Raw genomic sequence first — 12,855 nt, forward strand, 5'->3', positions numbered from 1 at the left:
CAGATATCCTCAAAATACTTAAGCAGAGAGGTGATTTGACAGCCCTCTAACCCGACCTCTGAAGAGTCTGTGTTCCTGCAGGCCTTTCGTGCCTGGCCCCTTACCTCTTTGGTTACTCCACCTGCCAACGACCTTGCTCATCGTGCAGCGTGCATGGAAGGCTCCTGACACCGTTGACGCCATTCCCCACAGGCCAAATGAAATCCTGTCCCCTCCAGATAGTGAGCCTCTCTGGTCCAAAGGTCCTCCTGTAGATGCCTTGGTGATGGTGGCCGCAACAAAGAAGGATCTGGTGGAAGAAAGCCAGACTGTCCACCCACCCAACAAAGAGTCCTGGGCGCTGGACAGATTAGGGAAGCGTACCTTTGCATCATCGACCTTTGCATTCAGGTCCCTGATTTATGTGGCACATTTTACCAAGCTTCAAAGAGACTTAATTTCTGAGGTCTGTGAAACCTTGGCCGGAGCTGTGTCTGATGAGGTCCGGGACAAAGTAGCCTCACAGTTAGCCACCCTTGAACCAATTTCTAACTCCTCCATGCGTCTGATTTCGCACACATCAGAAGGAGCAGCGGGTGCAAGCATAGTCATGAGACAGCATGCCTGGATGCGCTTGTGTGATTTTGCAGAACGTTTCAAGGCTTCCTTTTTGAACGCTCCCATTGAAGCCTCCTCGTTGTTTGGACCCAAGGTTTGAAGACACACTGGCGAGGTGTGAATAGGATGACAAGACCCTTTCTGCCGTGGGTGTCCGCTTTTAGTCCCCTCAACAGGCTTTCTCCAGAAACCAGAGGAGTGGGAAGATGTGGCACAAAAAGTCTCTGGGTTCTTTCCGTGACACACAAGCCGAGTTTTCCCCTAGAGGCAGAGGGGGCAACTCATATGGAAGACACCCCTTTCGGGGCAGAGGAGGACCGTGTAACCAGGGTTCCAGAGATTTTTTCTCTGGCCAGTCCTACCAGCGCTCCTGAAGAGCGGTCCAACTGCTTTCCTCTGGAAGCGGTTGGGGGTTGGTTTTCTTTGTATCCGTCTGCCTGGCTAAACGTTACCACTGATTCTTGGGTACGAGAGATAATAACCAGAGGTTATCGTATTCCCTTCGATCTTTGTCCCGCCCCACTAAGGAGATTACCCGATGTTCCACCCAGTCAAAGGGTAGAAGCAGCATTAGAGATTTCAAAGCTGCTAAGAAAAAGAGTCATCCAAATAGTCCCACCAGACCAGATAGGATTCTACTCAAGATTATTTTTAGTGCCTAAAAAGACCGGGGACTGGAGACCAATTTTGGATCTCAGTGTACTAAACAAATTCGTAGAAGTAGAGAAATTCCGGATGGTCACAATACAGTCTATCCTCCCACTCCTGGAGGCAGGTGATTGGATGTGCTCTGTAGATCTTCAGGATGTGTACTACCACATAAAGGTGGACAGACCATCGAGAAGATTCCTACACTTCCGTGCGGGAGCCAGTCATTACCAGTTCTGAGTACTGCCCTTTGGACTCTCTACAGCCCCCAGAGTGTTAACCAAGTGCATGGCAGTCGTCACAGCTCACCTGTGACTGCGAGGATTCCGGGTTTTTCCATACCTAGACGACTGGCCTCATCACCTTCCCCACCAGACATCTATTAGAAAAAGCCTTGGCATACTCTCTTCACTCCGCAGAAAGGTTAGGTATAACTTTAACCTGGCAAAAATCCAACCTATCCCCATCCCAATCCATAGAATTCATTGGGGTCCTGTTGGATACAAAGAACTGCACGGCATTGATTCCAGAGCACAGAATCTTAAGGATAAAACAACTCATACCTATCTCCTCAAGGGAAAGATCGACAGCACATTCTGTTCTCCAGCTGTTGGATTCCATGGCAGCTTCCATCACCATTGTCCCCCTCGCGAGGTTTCACATGAGGCTTTTACAATGGTTACTACTCACCCAATGGTTCCCTTTTCAGTTTCCTCTCTCATCCCAGATTCGGGTGATTCAGAGATGCAAACAAGACTTGAGTTGGTGGATGTCACAGAACCCGTCACAATGGTCTCGCTCCTTCACACCCCAACAGCCCAAAGCCACAGTGACCACGGACGCCTCCCTGATGGGGTGGGGTGGGCTTTTTCAGGGAAGACCATCCAAGGCACGTGGTCGGACCTAGAGGCTCATCTGCATATAAATGTCCTAGAACTGACGGCGGTGCTTCTAGCGTTGCAAGTATTTCATCCCCTCCTTCCATCAGGGACTATTGCAATACAATCAGACAACATGGCTGTAGTCTGATACATCAACAAACAAGGCGGAACCAAATCCTACCCACTTTGTCGGGAGGCCATGAGGATATGGCAATGGGTGATGGCTACCAACCGCTTTCTTTTAGCAACGCACATTCCTGGGAGTTTCAGTGTGATAGCAGGCAGATTGAGCAGGTGCATTCTGCAACCACAGGAGGGGTCTCTGAATCCTCTTATAGTGGCGGAAATTTTCAACCGGTGGGGTTTCCGTTGCTGCGACCTTTTTGCATCCCCAACCAACTACAAGTACAGCAATTACTTCGCCCTTATTCCCCCTCGGGGACAGTCACCCAGGGACGCTCTAGTCCGTCTGGTCTGCTTTATGCCTTTCCCCCCCTCTCCCTCTCATTTCCCAGTTCCTGAAGAAACCCACCGGTTGAAGAGCAAGATAATCCTCATTGCGCCATATTGGCTTCGGCAAATTTGGTTCCCCTTCTTATGGCCTCACCTGCTAGAGCAACCATCGATTCAACTCCGGATTTGATCTTTCATCTGCAGAACCTGATTCACTTCAACCTGAACAGCCTGAAGCTCACAGCTTGGCTCCTCCACTTCCAGTGATTGTCAGGCAGACTGATCTTTCTTTCCCAGTATGTGACAGTCTTATTGAGTGTCATAAGTCTTCCACCAGAACTACTTATCTCAGCAAGTGGAAAAGGTTTACCATTTGGCTGAAGGAAAAAGAGATAGACCCTTTTTCAGCACCTGTGCCTGTAGTACTGGAGTACCTGTCCAGTTTATTCCAGTCTGGCCTATCTGCTTCTACCATTTGAGTTAATTTGGCCGCGATATCTAATTTTCACAATGGTGTCCATGATTCTTCTCCTATGTCACACAAATTATGCAAGACTTTTCTAAAAGGCGTAAATCATTTGAAACCCCCTTTTAGAGAACCTAGCCAGCCATGGGATCTGTCTTTAGTCCTGCAAGCGTTGACTACGACTCCTTTTGAACCAGCTTTTTCATGCGACCTCAAGTTTCTTTCTTGGAAAACTTTGTTCTTGGTCGCCATTACTTCTGCCAGATATATCTCTGAATTTCAAGCTCTATGCATCAAACAGCCTTACTTAATCTTTCATAAAGATATAGTGTCATTGAGAACTAATCCTTCCTTCCTGCCAAAAATGATCTCTGAAATGTCCTTTAACCAATCCATTGAATTGCCAGTTTTCTTTCCCAATCATTATAACAGAGGAGAGTATTGTCTACATACCCTTGACATTCACAGGCAACTTCATTTCTATCTGGACAGAACTAAGGCTTCTCGCAAATCAGATCAGCTATTCCTGGCCTATTCTGGTCCTAGACTTGGATGTGCTGTTTCTAAGGTCACATTGACTAAATGGTTAAAAGACTGAAACATTTATTTACAAAACTCACGATATTCCTCTGACTACAGCAGTTAGGGCTCATTGCACTAGGTCGGTCGCAACTTCTGCTGCCTTTCATGCTAGAGCTTCTTTACCTGACATTTGTGCAGCTGCAACTTGGGCTAGACCCCATACCTTCATCAGCCATTACAAATTGGATTTGGCCTTCAGAGGAAGAGCGTAGTGGTGCTCAGGAATGTCCTTCCATGAGAGCCTCCCAGAAATAAAGGTAGCTGGGGACTCTGTCCCAGGCATAAGGAAGCATAAGGAATGAACAAGGATTAACAATATCAGATAAAGAAGTTTAGTCATTACGACTCTCCCTCCTTCCCCCTCCTGAGGCTTATAGTGGATCTCATCATCCGGTTCCATTAGGTTCTTTGACCAGAGTTAGCCTCTACTTCCTTTGACTTGCAAATTCAATCTGAGGTAGCAGGGAGAGGGGAATTGTGGGTAAGAGTTTAGCTCAAGAGTTTGTGGCTGTCACGAGCTTGAAAGATGGCCGGCTCGGTTCCAGAGTCGGATCCAATAACCCAGGCATAATGACTGAACGAGGATCAACAATACAGATGGAACGTTATGGTAAGACATAACTTCTTTTTTTCTGTATGATGTTCTTCGTGTTTCACTGTTGCAGTCATCACACTTGGGTTATTTGCCTGCAGGTAACCCTTAGTCGGCCTGAATACCGGAGACTTAGTATTTCTGCATCGATTGTTGTCGCTCCAGGTCTGACGTCAGGTCGTCAGAGATATAAAAACAGGCAGCCAACTCCATTACATCAGTCTTTCTTGCCAAGGATCCTGAAGCAGTTCGCACGAGTGCCGGTTGGCCGCTACCTGAGTTTTCGTTATCGAATTTGAATTATTTTTAAGTCTTCTACAGCTAAGTAGCCCATTGAGGATCCTTTTTTCTTGCTCTAACCAGTGTCAGAAAAAGTTAACAATTGTCTTGCCTGTGGAAAGCAAATTCATACCGAGATTTTCATTCTTACTGCGTCACCTGTTTAGAACCAGACCACGATGTCCCTCGCTGTCGGTTTTGTGCCTTGTTCAATGCCCAAACTATTTGTCGTCGGGCCCTTATTGTCAATAAATATTTTCGTTCTTGATCTCCGTATTTTGAAATGGCTTCCGTAAGCCGTCCAACTAAACCGATCAACCGAAAAAACTTGAGGATAAAGACAGAGACAAGACCGCACAGGTCCAAAGCTGCCGACGACGCTTCCGTTAAGCTAATCACCAGTTTGCCAGTACTCAGTGAGCTGCTTTCCCTGATGTCCACTTCAGTGGATTCGTAGGCCTCTACTGAGACCCGTTCGGAGTCCAGTATGCTGCAAGACTCTTCTTCTACGAAACCTGCAGATGTCTCTACCTTGGATGGGTCCAGAGCCGCTGAGCAGACACTGACTTCTGAGGACATTCTTTGCACTACCGATATTCACCACAAACTGACAACTTCTTTCATGTCTTCAGTTCTGTCTAAAACTACTGAGTTTCTAAGGCCAAGAGTATGCGCTACGCCTAAAAAAACAATGACCCAAACTCATGCACCTTCTTCCTTGCCACATCATCAAATGCTTAAAATGGCAGAAGACCTTATTCTGTTGATTAGGGAAGTCAGCCTTCCCCTGCAGCTTTAACAGACCAAGAGTCCGCCGACTCTGAGGTATCTAATTATGAAGACATGCCTTTGTCTGCTTATGAGGATTCAGATGCAGAGGAATCTATTCCCTCTGCTTCTCCTCCAGAGGATTTTTCTTTTGGTGAAACCTTACATACTTTGAGAGCATTTCCACTGGGAATGCCAAGACTATCCTCAGTCCAAAAAGAGACTCAGAGAATTTCTAGACTTGCCACAACATAGGCCTTTAGCAGTACCCCCAGTTCTGGATGTTGTGGATGATGTCATTATGGAATCCAGTTCAACTCCTTGATACTTTACCCCCTGCTCCTAGGAAATGAGACAGGTACTACAGAGTTCCTGACTCTCACAAATTCCTTTTCAAAAATCCTACTGCTGACCCAGAGGTAATCTCCCAGGGGCCCAAAGGTATCAAAGCAACTGCAGCTACGAATCCCACCCCTTCAGACAGGGATTCCAGAGCTTTAGACAGATGGGGTAAGAAAGTATACACCGCTGCAACTCGCCATTAGGGCTTTGAATTGCCAGTTTCACATGCTGAAGTACCAACAATATGTTATGGAACTTATTAAGCAAAAAAATAGCTACCTTTACAGACTGTGCAGAAGATAAAGAATTACAAGAGCTTATGCATTCTGCAAGCCAATTCAGCAGACATACATTGCAGTGTGGCTTTGACGCCCTAGAAGCATCTTGCAGGGCAGCAGTCACTGGTTCTGTACTGAGAAGGCATGCTAGGCTTAAGGAGTAGACCTTGCCAGATCATGTCAAATCAAAATTACTAGATGCTCCTTTGAATAAGGACAATCTGTTTGGCAGCAAAGCAGAAGAGGTTCTTAAAAAGATGGAAGAAAAAGCTAAATCTATGCAGACAGTCAAAGATTTCTTGCAATTACAGCCTCCTCAGTTCAGTAGGCATTGCCCCTTGAAACATTGGTCCTTTCCAGCCCCCTCAAGGCCATCTCAAACTAGACCCAGGGGAAACAGACCCCCCCCCCAGACTATAGTCTCAGGGTACGCAGAGATCTAAGCAATGGAGTGTCTCCACTTCAAAAATGGGGAGTGCTAAGCCACCCCCTTACGGGAAGAATTCCCAATGACTTCTCAACTCCACTCCCCACCTCTGCCCAACTGCTTGTACCCCTAGGAGGAAACCTTGCCCACCATGCAAAAAACTGGACTTCCATCACCAAAGACCGATGGGTCCTCAACATTGTATCCCAGGGGTACAAATTTTACTTCCACTCACTGCCATCCACAAAAGGGTTCCCAGACTTTCCTCCAAACCAGTGGGCAGAGGCACAAAAAACAAGTTCAATCCCTGCTCTCTGTAAGGGCAATTCATCCTGTTCCTGCGGAACAGATAGGTCAAGGGTTCTATTCCAGACTTTTCCTGGTACCCAGAAACGAGGGCACTTGGTGCCCAATCCTAGATCTTTCCATCCTAAACACCTTCCTGGTTGTACCAAAATTCAAAATGCTCACCCTGCAGCAGCTTCTTCCAATGCTGGCCAAAGATGCATGGTTAGCTACCCTAGACTTAAAAGAAGCCTGTCTGCACGTCCCTAGGGACTCATGCAGAAAATATCTATGCTTCAGGATAGGATCCATGCATTATCAGTTCTCTGCACTTCCCTTTGGCTTATCCACTGCTCCCAGAGTATTCACAAACTGCCTGGCTACAGCAATTGCCTACTGCAGAGAAAAATTCAAATTTACCCGTACTTGGACAACTGCCTGATTCAGGCAGACAGTCAGGAAATGCTGTTGCAGCACCTGACATTTGTAAAAAACCTTCTAATCTCCCTGGGGTACACCATCAATGAAAAGAAATCAAAACTAGTTCCCAGTCAAATGATTGTATTCCTGGGAGCAAGCTTGAACACAGCATCCCAGATGGCATTCCTTACACCAGAAAAAAAAGTCTATCTGACAGACTACTTCAGTCAAATGGCCACCAGAACCCAGCTATCCGCAAGGAAAAGTCTGTGGGCCCTAGGGTTCATGGCCTCATGGATCCTACATGGATTCCATATGCCAGACTGCATATGAGGAAACTTCAGTGGTACTTAAAAAGTCTTTGGTGCCAACATTCTCAGGACCTGGAAACCGTCATTCCTATCATACCTTGTCTAAGGACAGAGTTTCTGTAATGGGCAGCAGCATGCAATGACAAGAAGGGACTACTCTTTACTCAACCCCACGCTGCCCAGACCCTAAACACAGATGCATCAGATTATGCCTGGGGGACACACCTGAACGACAGGTGCATTCAGGGCCACTGAAGCCCAAGTCAAATTCATCTGCACATAAACCAAAAAGAGATTGGGAGGTTGGGAGGGTGGCCCAATGGCTAAGGTGTTTGCCTTACAAACACAAGGTGCAGGGTTTGAGTCTCACAAGGGATAATTGGCTAGGCTTAAAATAGCTCACAAAGGCAGTTAGCTTAGTACTAAACTATGAACCTATAAGATGCTAGCTGTGCAGTACACTCTAACAGCTTTCAGATCTCTGCTCTCACCAGGACCCCTGCTAATAAAAAACAGACAAGCCCACAGTTATGTGGTACATCAACAGGCAGGGGGAACCCACTCTTATCCACTCTGCAGGCTAGCCATGGCCCTGTGGAACACGGCCTTCGACATGCAGGTCCATCTGCAACCTCAGTTCCTGCCAGGCAACCAAAACACTCTGGCAGATGACTTAAGCAGAAATCTCCTAGACCCACACGAGTGGCAATTAGAGCCCAGAACCTTCATCCTTCTGACTCAGAAATGGGGGACCCCAGAGGTGGATCTCTTTGCCTCCCCCTGCAATCACCAGCTCAGCAAATTCTACACCAGGACACCTCACAGCAGGGCCTGGAAAGTGGATGCCCTACCCTTCCAGTGGGTAAACCTCTCAATCTATGCATTTCCCCCTCTGCCCCTTCTCTCAAGAATATTGCTCAAGATAAGACAGGACAGACCAAGGACAATTCTGATTGCCCCGGCCTGGCCACACCAGCACTGGTACCCACTCCTGCACAGCCTGCCATCAGTGCCACCTTAGCACCTACCCCAGAGCCCCACCCTGCTCACTCAGCAGGAGAGGCAGATCTTGCATCCGCAACTGCAAACCCTAAATCTTGCAGTCTGGCTTATTCCGTGAATTCTCCTCCAGTGGCCAGCCTAAGCAAGCAGGTACTAGACGTCCTTCTCAAAGCCAGATGACCCAGTACAAGGAAATCCTATGCTGATAAGTGGAAAAGGTATTGCTCCTGGATTCAGTCTAAAGGAGAGGATACAACTCTGCCCTCCCTACCTCTAATCCTGGATTACTTAGCAGATCTACTCCACAGAGGCCTATCCTTTTCCTCCATTAAGATCCATGCCACTGTCATCTCGGCTCCTTGCAACTCTGAGCCACCCCCATTCTCTCAGCCACTCATCAAACAGTTCCTGAGAGGGGCAGACAACGTAAGGCCACCAAGGAGAGCACCCACCCCTGCTTGGGACCTTAACTTTATACTGGAAAAGCTCACACTGCCCCCTTTTGAGCCTGCAGCGTCAGCAGACTTAAAATTCCTCTCATGGAAAACAGCATTGCTCCTGGCCATCACTTCAGCAAGAAGAGCGTCTGAGCTGTAAGCACTTATGGCCGTGGAACCCTTCATTATTTTTCATGCTGACAGGGTCTCCCTCAGGATTAATCCTTCCATTATGCCCAAAGTGTTGTCCAGTGTGGCTCTCAACCCCATTTGCCAACCTTCTTCCCTAATCCTCAAAATAAAAGGGAAAGGTTCCTGCACCCCTTGGACGTGCACAGACAGCTCAGATTCTACCTGGATAGGGCTAAGCCCTTCAGGAAATCTGACCATTTACTACTCAGTTTTGCACCAGAGGCAGAGGGCAAGGCCATTTCAAAACAGACAGTTTCCAGATGGATAGCACACTGTATCCATTTCTGCTGCAAACACCATGGGAAACCAACCCCTCAGGGGGTCAGAACACATTCCACTAGGGCAACTTCTACTTCTACAGCATTCCTCAGGGGAGTCCCTACCAGGGACATTCTGGAGGCTGCTACCTGGAGTTCTGTACACACATTCACCAAGCATTACCACCTTGCCTATATTTTCCAAATCCAGGGCGGGGTTTGCAACTGCAGCCCTGCAGGGCGTACTAGCCAGCCCAAACACTTCTTGACTGCCTCCACCCTTTCTACAGCTTTGGGAAGCAACCCAAGTGTGATGGCTGCAACAGTGAAACACTAAGAACATAGTACAGTTGTGTACACTTACCGTAAATGTAGATGTTCGAGTGCATTCACTGTTGCAGTGCTGGTTTCCCTCCCTCCAGCCCCCTTATCTCTCTCTCTCCTCTCTGTGTATACTACTCACCCCTTGCAGGGGTATTGGTATTTACTTTTTACTGGTGGAGATTTTTCCAGCATAGCTTATCTCCTTGTTGGGGGGCTCCTGACATTTGGGGAAAGAAAAATTGATCTAATGGTGTCGTCTGCCTGTTTTTATACCCCTGACATCAGACCTGGAGCAACAGCAACTGATGCAGAAATACTAAGTCTCTGGTATTCGGGACGACTGAGGGTCACCTGCAGGCAGATAATCCAAGTGTGATGTCTGCAACAGTGAATACACTCGAACATCTACATTTATGGTAAGTGTACCCAACTGTACTTTTTGGTTAGTCGCAGATCTTTATCTGAAATTCAGCCTGTGTCTGATGTACTGATTTTCATTGGTGATTTATTATTGCTTTTAATAGTGAGAACATGTTTTGCTCTATTTGCAGGCCGGTGAAGAAGGAGAAGCCCACAAATCCAGTTGAATGGACAGTGATGGATGTGGTTGAATATTTCAGACATGCTGGTTTTGAGGAACAAGCAGAAGCCTTTCAGGAGCAGGTATAATCAGTGTGTTAAGCATTTTGACCTTCATGCATATGGGGACACACATTATGCACTTGCTTCTTCCTTACAGAGATGTTTGGTGTTGAAAAGTATTGCATGTTGTGGTGCGTCATAAACGGTGTACAATGTTCCAGTTCATTTTTTTCATACTTGATTACATATGTATCTATAGACACATTTGATCTACAGCATATTTGATCTTAAAAAAAGTATCGCAATTGATATAACTTTTTATCAAAAATGCAAATGACTGAATTATATTTGATAGTAAAATATGTAAGGTTATAGAAGATCACTGCAGGCGTTGTTTGGGTCATTTGAATTACATTACAGATTAATGTTGGTCAGTATTTTTGCCTTTCTAAGGCCCACTATAATGTTGTATCTGTCTCTAGTAGTTTTTGTTTGCATGGTTCACTGTGTCAGGAGTTTCTCGCTTTTCTACATTTGTGGGACTGTGGAGTTAGTATGTTTAAGTAAGGGGGTTTGGGGTTGCAGACAGGCTTGTCCCCTTGCTAAAAAAAAGTAGTTTTGGAGGACTATGTGCTGAATATTATGTCTTAGATGCAGTGTGATACTTCAGCCTTTTGATTTAAGGTTCTAGATTTATATATATATATATATATATATATATATATATATATATATATATATATATACACACACACACACACACACATATCTATGTATTTATGATATGTGTGTGTGTGTGTGTGTGTGTGTGTATGTGTGTATATATATATATATATATATATATATATATATATATATATATATATATATATATAATATAGGATTCTAAAAGGTCGACTGGAAACGCCAACATTCAACTGCTCTTGCATGAGAAAACCCTTGCTGCATGCAACCAATAAAAAACAAAAATTATATTGTTTTTTTTGGAGGTGGGCAAGCACCTGTGCAACCCCCACACCTTGTGCTAAAAAAAAAAAAGTTTAATTTTTTTGGAGGGGGCATACCCCATGCTAATTAATATATATTAACTCAGAGAATGCACATTCTCCGAGCAAAAAGAATATTCCCTCACCTGCAGATTGTTGATCTAACACAACCATCTGTCTTTTGTGGTCAAAAGTTCTTCCTGTCACCATTGTTTTGTGTCAGCTAATTGCAGTATAGCGATATATATGTAATTACAGTACAGCTATATATATATATATATATATATATATATATCTATCTATATATCTATATATATATATATATATATATATATATATATATATATATATATATATCTGTACTGCAATTAGCTGACACACCACAATGTTGACCGAAAGATTATATATATATATATATATATATATATATATATATATATATATATATATGTATAAATTTACAGTTCACCGAACCTTATTTCACCGAGACCAAACTGCCAAAAACTCAGTTATCTGCAAAACCACTTTACCAAAACTCAAAACACCGAAAAAAATTATAAGTGAATGTGATGCTCCACACTACAGAACTTTTACACCAGTAGAACTCAAACAAAAACTCCCTCTACCTTAGTGCATCAATGCATGATATTTCAAACTGTAATACAATATAAATAGTGGAAGCGCACACCGTGTAAACAACCATAACTTCAACGTAACCACCATGACTTTCACATCTTCAGTAATGTAGCAGTAGCTGTAATATACTCTATACAGCTGTAATCTTGTGTTCAAATATGCACGAAAATTGCCGCTGTCATTTAATTTCTGCTTCTTAGGAGAAGGTGGACAAGTGGCACACATTTCATCCACTCTGTTCTGCTCTCAGACAGTCGCTGACATAACCGCATGTAAGTCTGTTAAATGTTTTCCAATTAAACACTTAAACTATCTGTGCCATGCCTCTATGCTGTTTTGCATTCTTGGAAGAAATAATTCATTATACATAGACGCATTCCAAAATGATATCGGGAGAAAATGTGGAAACCTAACACAGCTTGCTGAAAGTGCACTAAATGTCCTGGGTTATCCAAAAACGTACTACTCCTCAAAATATTTCAGTAAATCTTTCCCTTCCACAGGAAAGTCTTCCTAGGATTAGTACTATAACTAAGCCCCTATGAGCCATTTTTTTTAAGCTGCCCACCCCTTTATGTGAGAAAACCTCTAACCCTTGTGTGTTTGTAAGGCAAACACCTTAACCATTACGCCACCCTCCCACATTTAGAGTGTTAAATATTGGAATCGCCTCACTTTCCTCCAAAAAAGACTGCAGCAAGTTTTTTTACTGACAGCTGGAAACCCATATCACTATTATACAGAGCTGCTAGACCGAGAGTTTGCACCTTTCTCCACAAATTTTGTCTGAAGTGAAAAAAGCAGCCCTTGCAGGTCACACCATTTACATTCAGTTTAAGACTTTTTATAGTTGTTATTTCAAAATCACAGAGAATATACTTGGCATTAAACTTTAATCCATTGCTACTTCACATCAGAGAGAATGCCACATGAAATTGTACATTTTCAGTGGATGTATCAGACATTCTTATAAATTATCCTACTTTTAAAGGGAAATTTCACCTCAGTAGTAAATGTTAGTGTGCTTAACAGACGGTCATGTTCATACTCATCTAACTTGTAATAAAGCCTTTCTTCTAGGCAACATTGCATCAAATTCTGATGAAGATG

General features: G+C 44.4%; 1 protein-coding gene across 1 annotated transcript in view; it reads left to right on the top strand.

Moving 5' to 3' along the window:
• Positions 1-12,855, top strand: part of LOC122812187 — a 531,903-nt gene that overhangs the window by 488,670 nt on the left and 30,378 nt on the right. The window contains exon 4 of the mRNA XM_044084510.1: positions 10,093-10,204. Within this exon, the coding sequence (XP_043940445.1) occupies positions 10,093-10,204 (112 nt within the window). The remainder of the gene's footprint in view (positions 1-10,092; positions 10,205-12,855) is intronic.

The sequence above is a fragment of the Protopterus annectens genome, chromosome 9.part0, assembly GCF_019279795.1.
Source record: "Protopterus annectens isolate FY-2018-M chromosome 9.part0, PAN1.0, whole genome shotgun sequence".
NCBI lineage: Eukaryota > Metazoa > Chordata > Ceratodontiformes > Protopteridae > Protopterus > Protopterus annectens.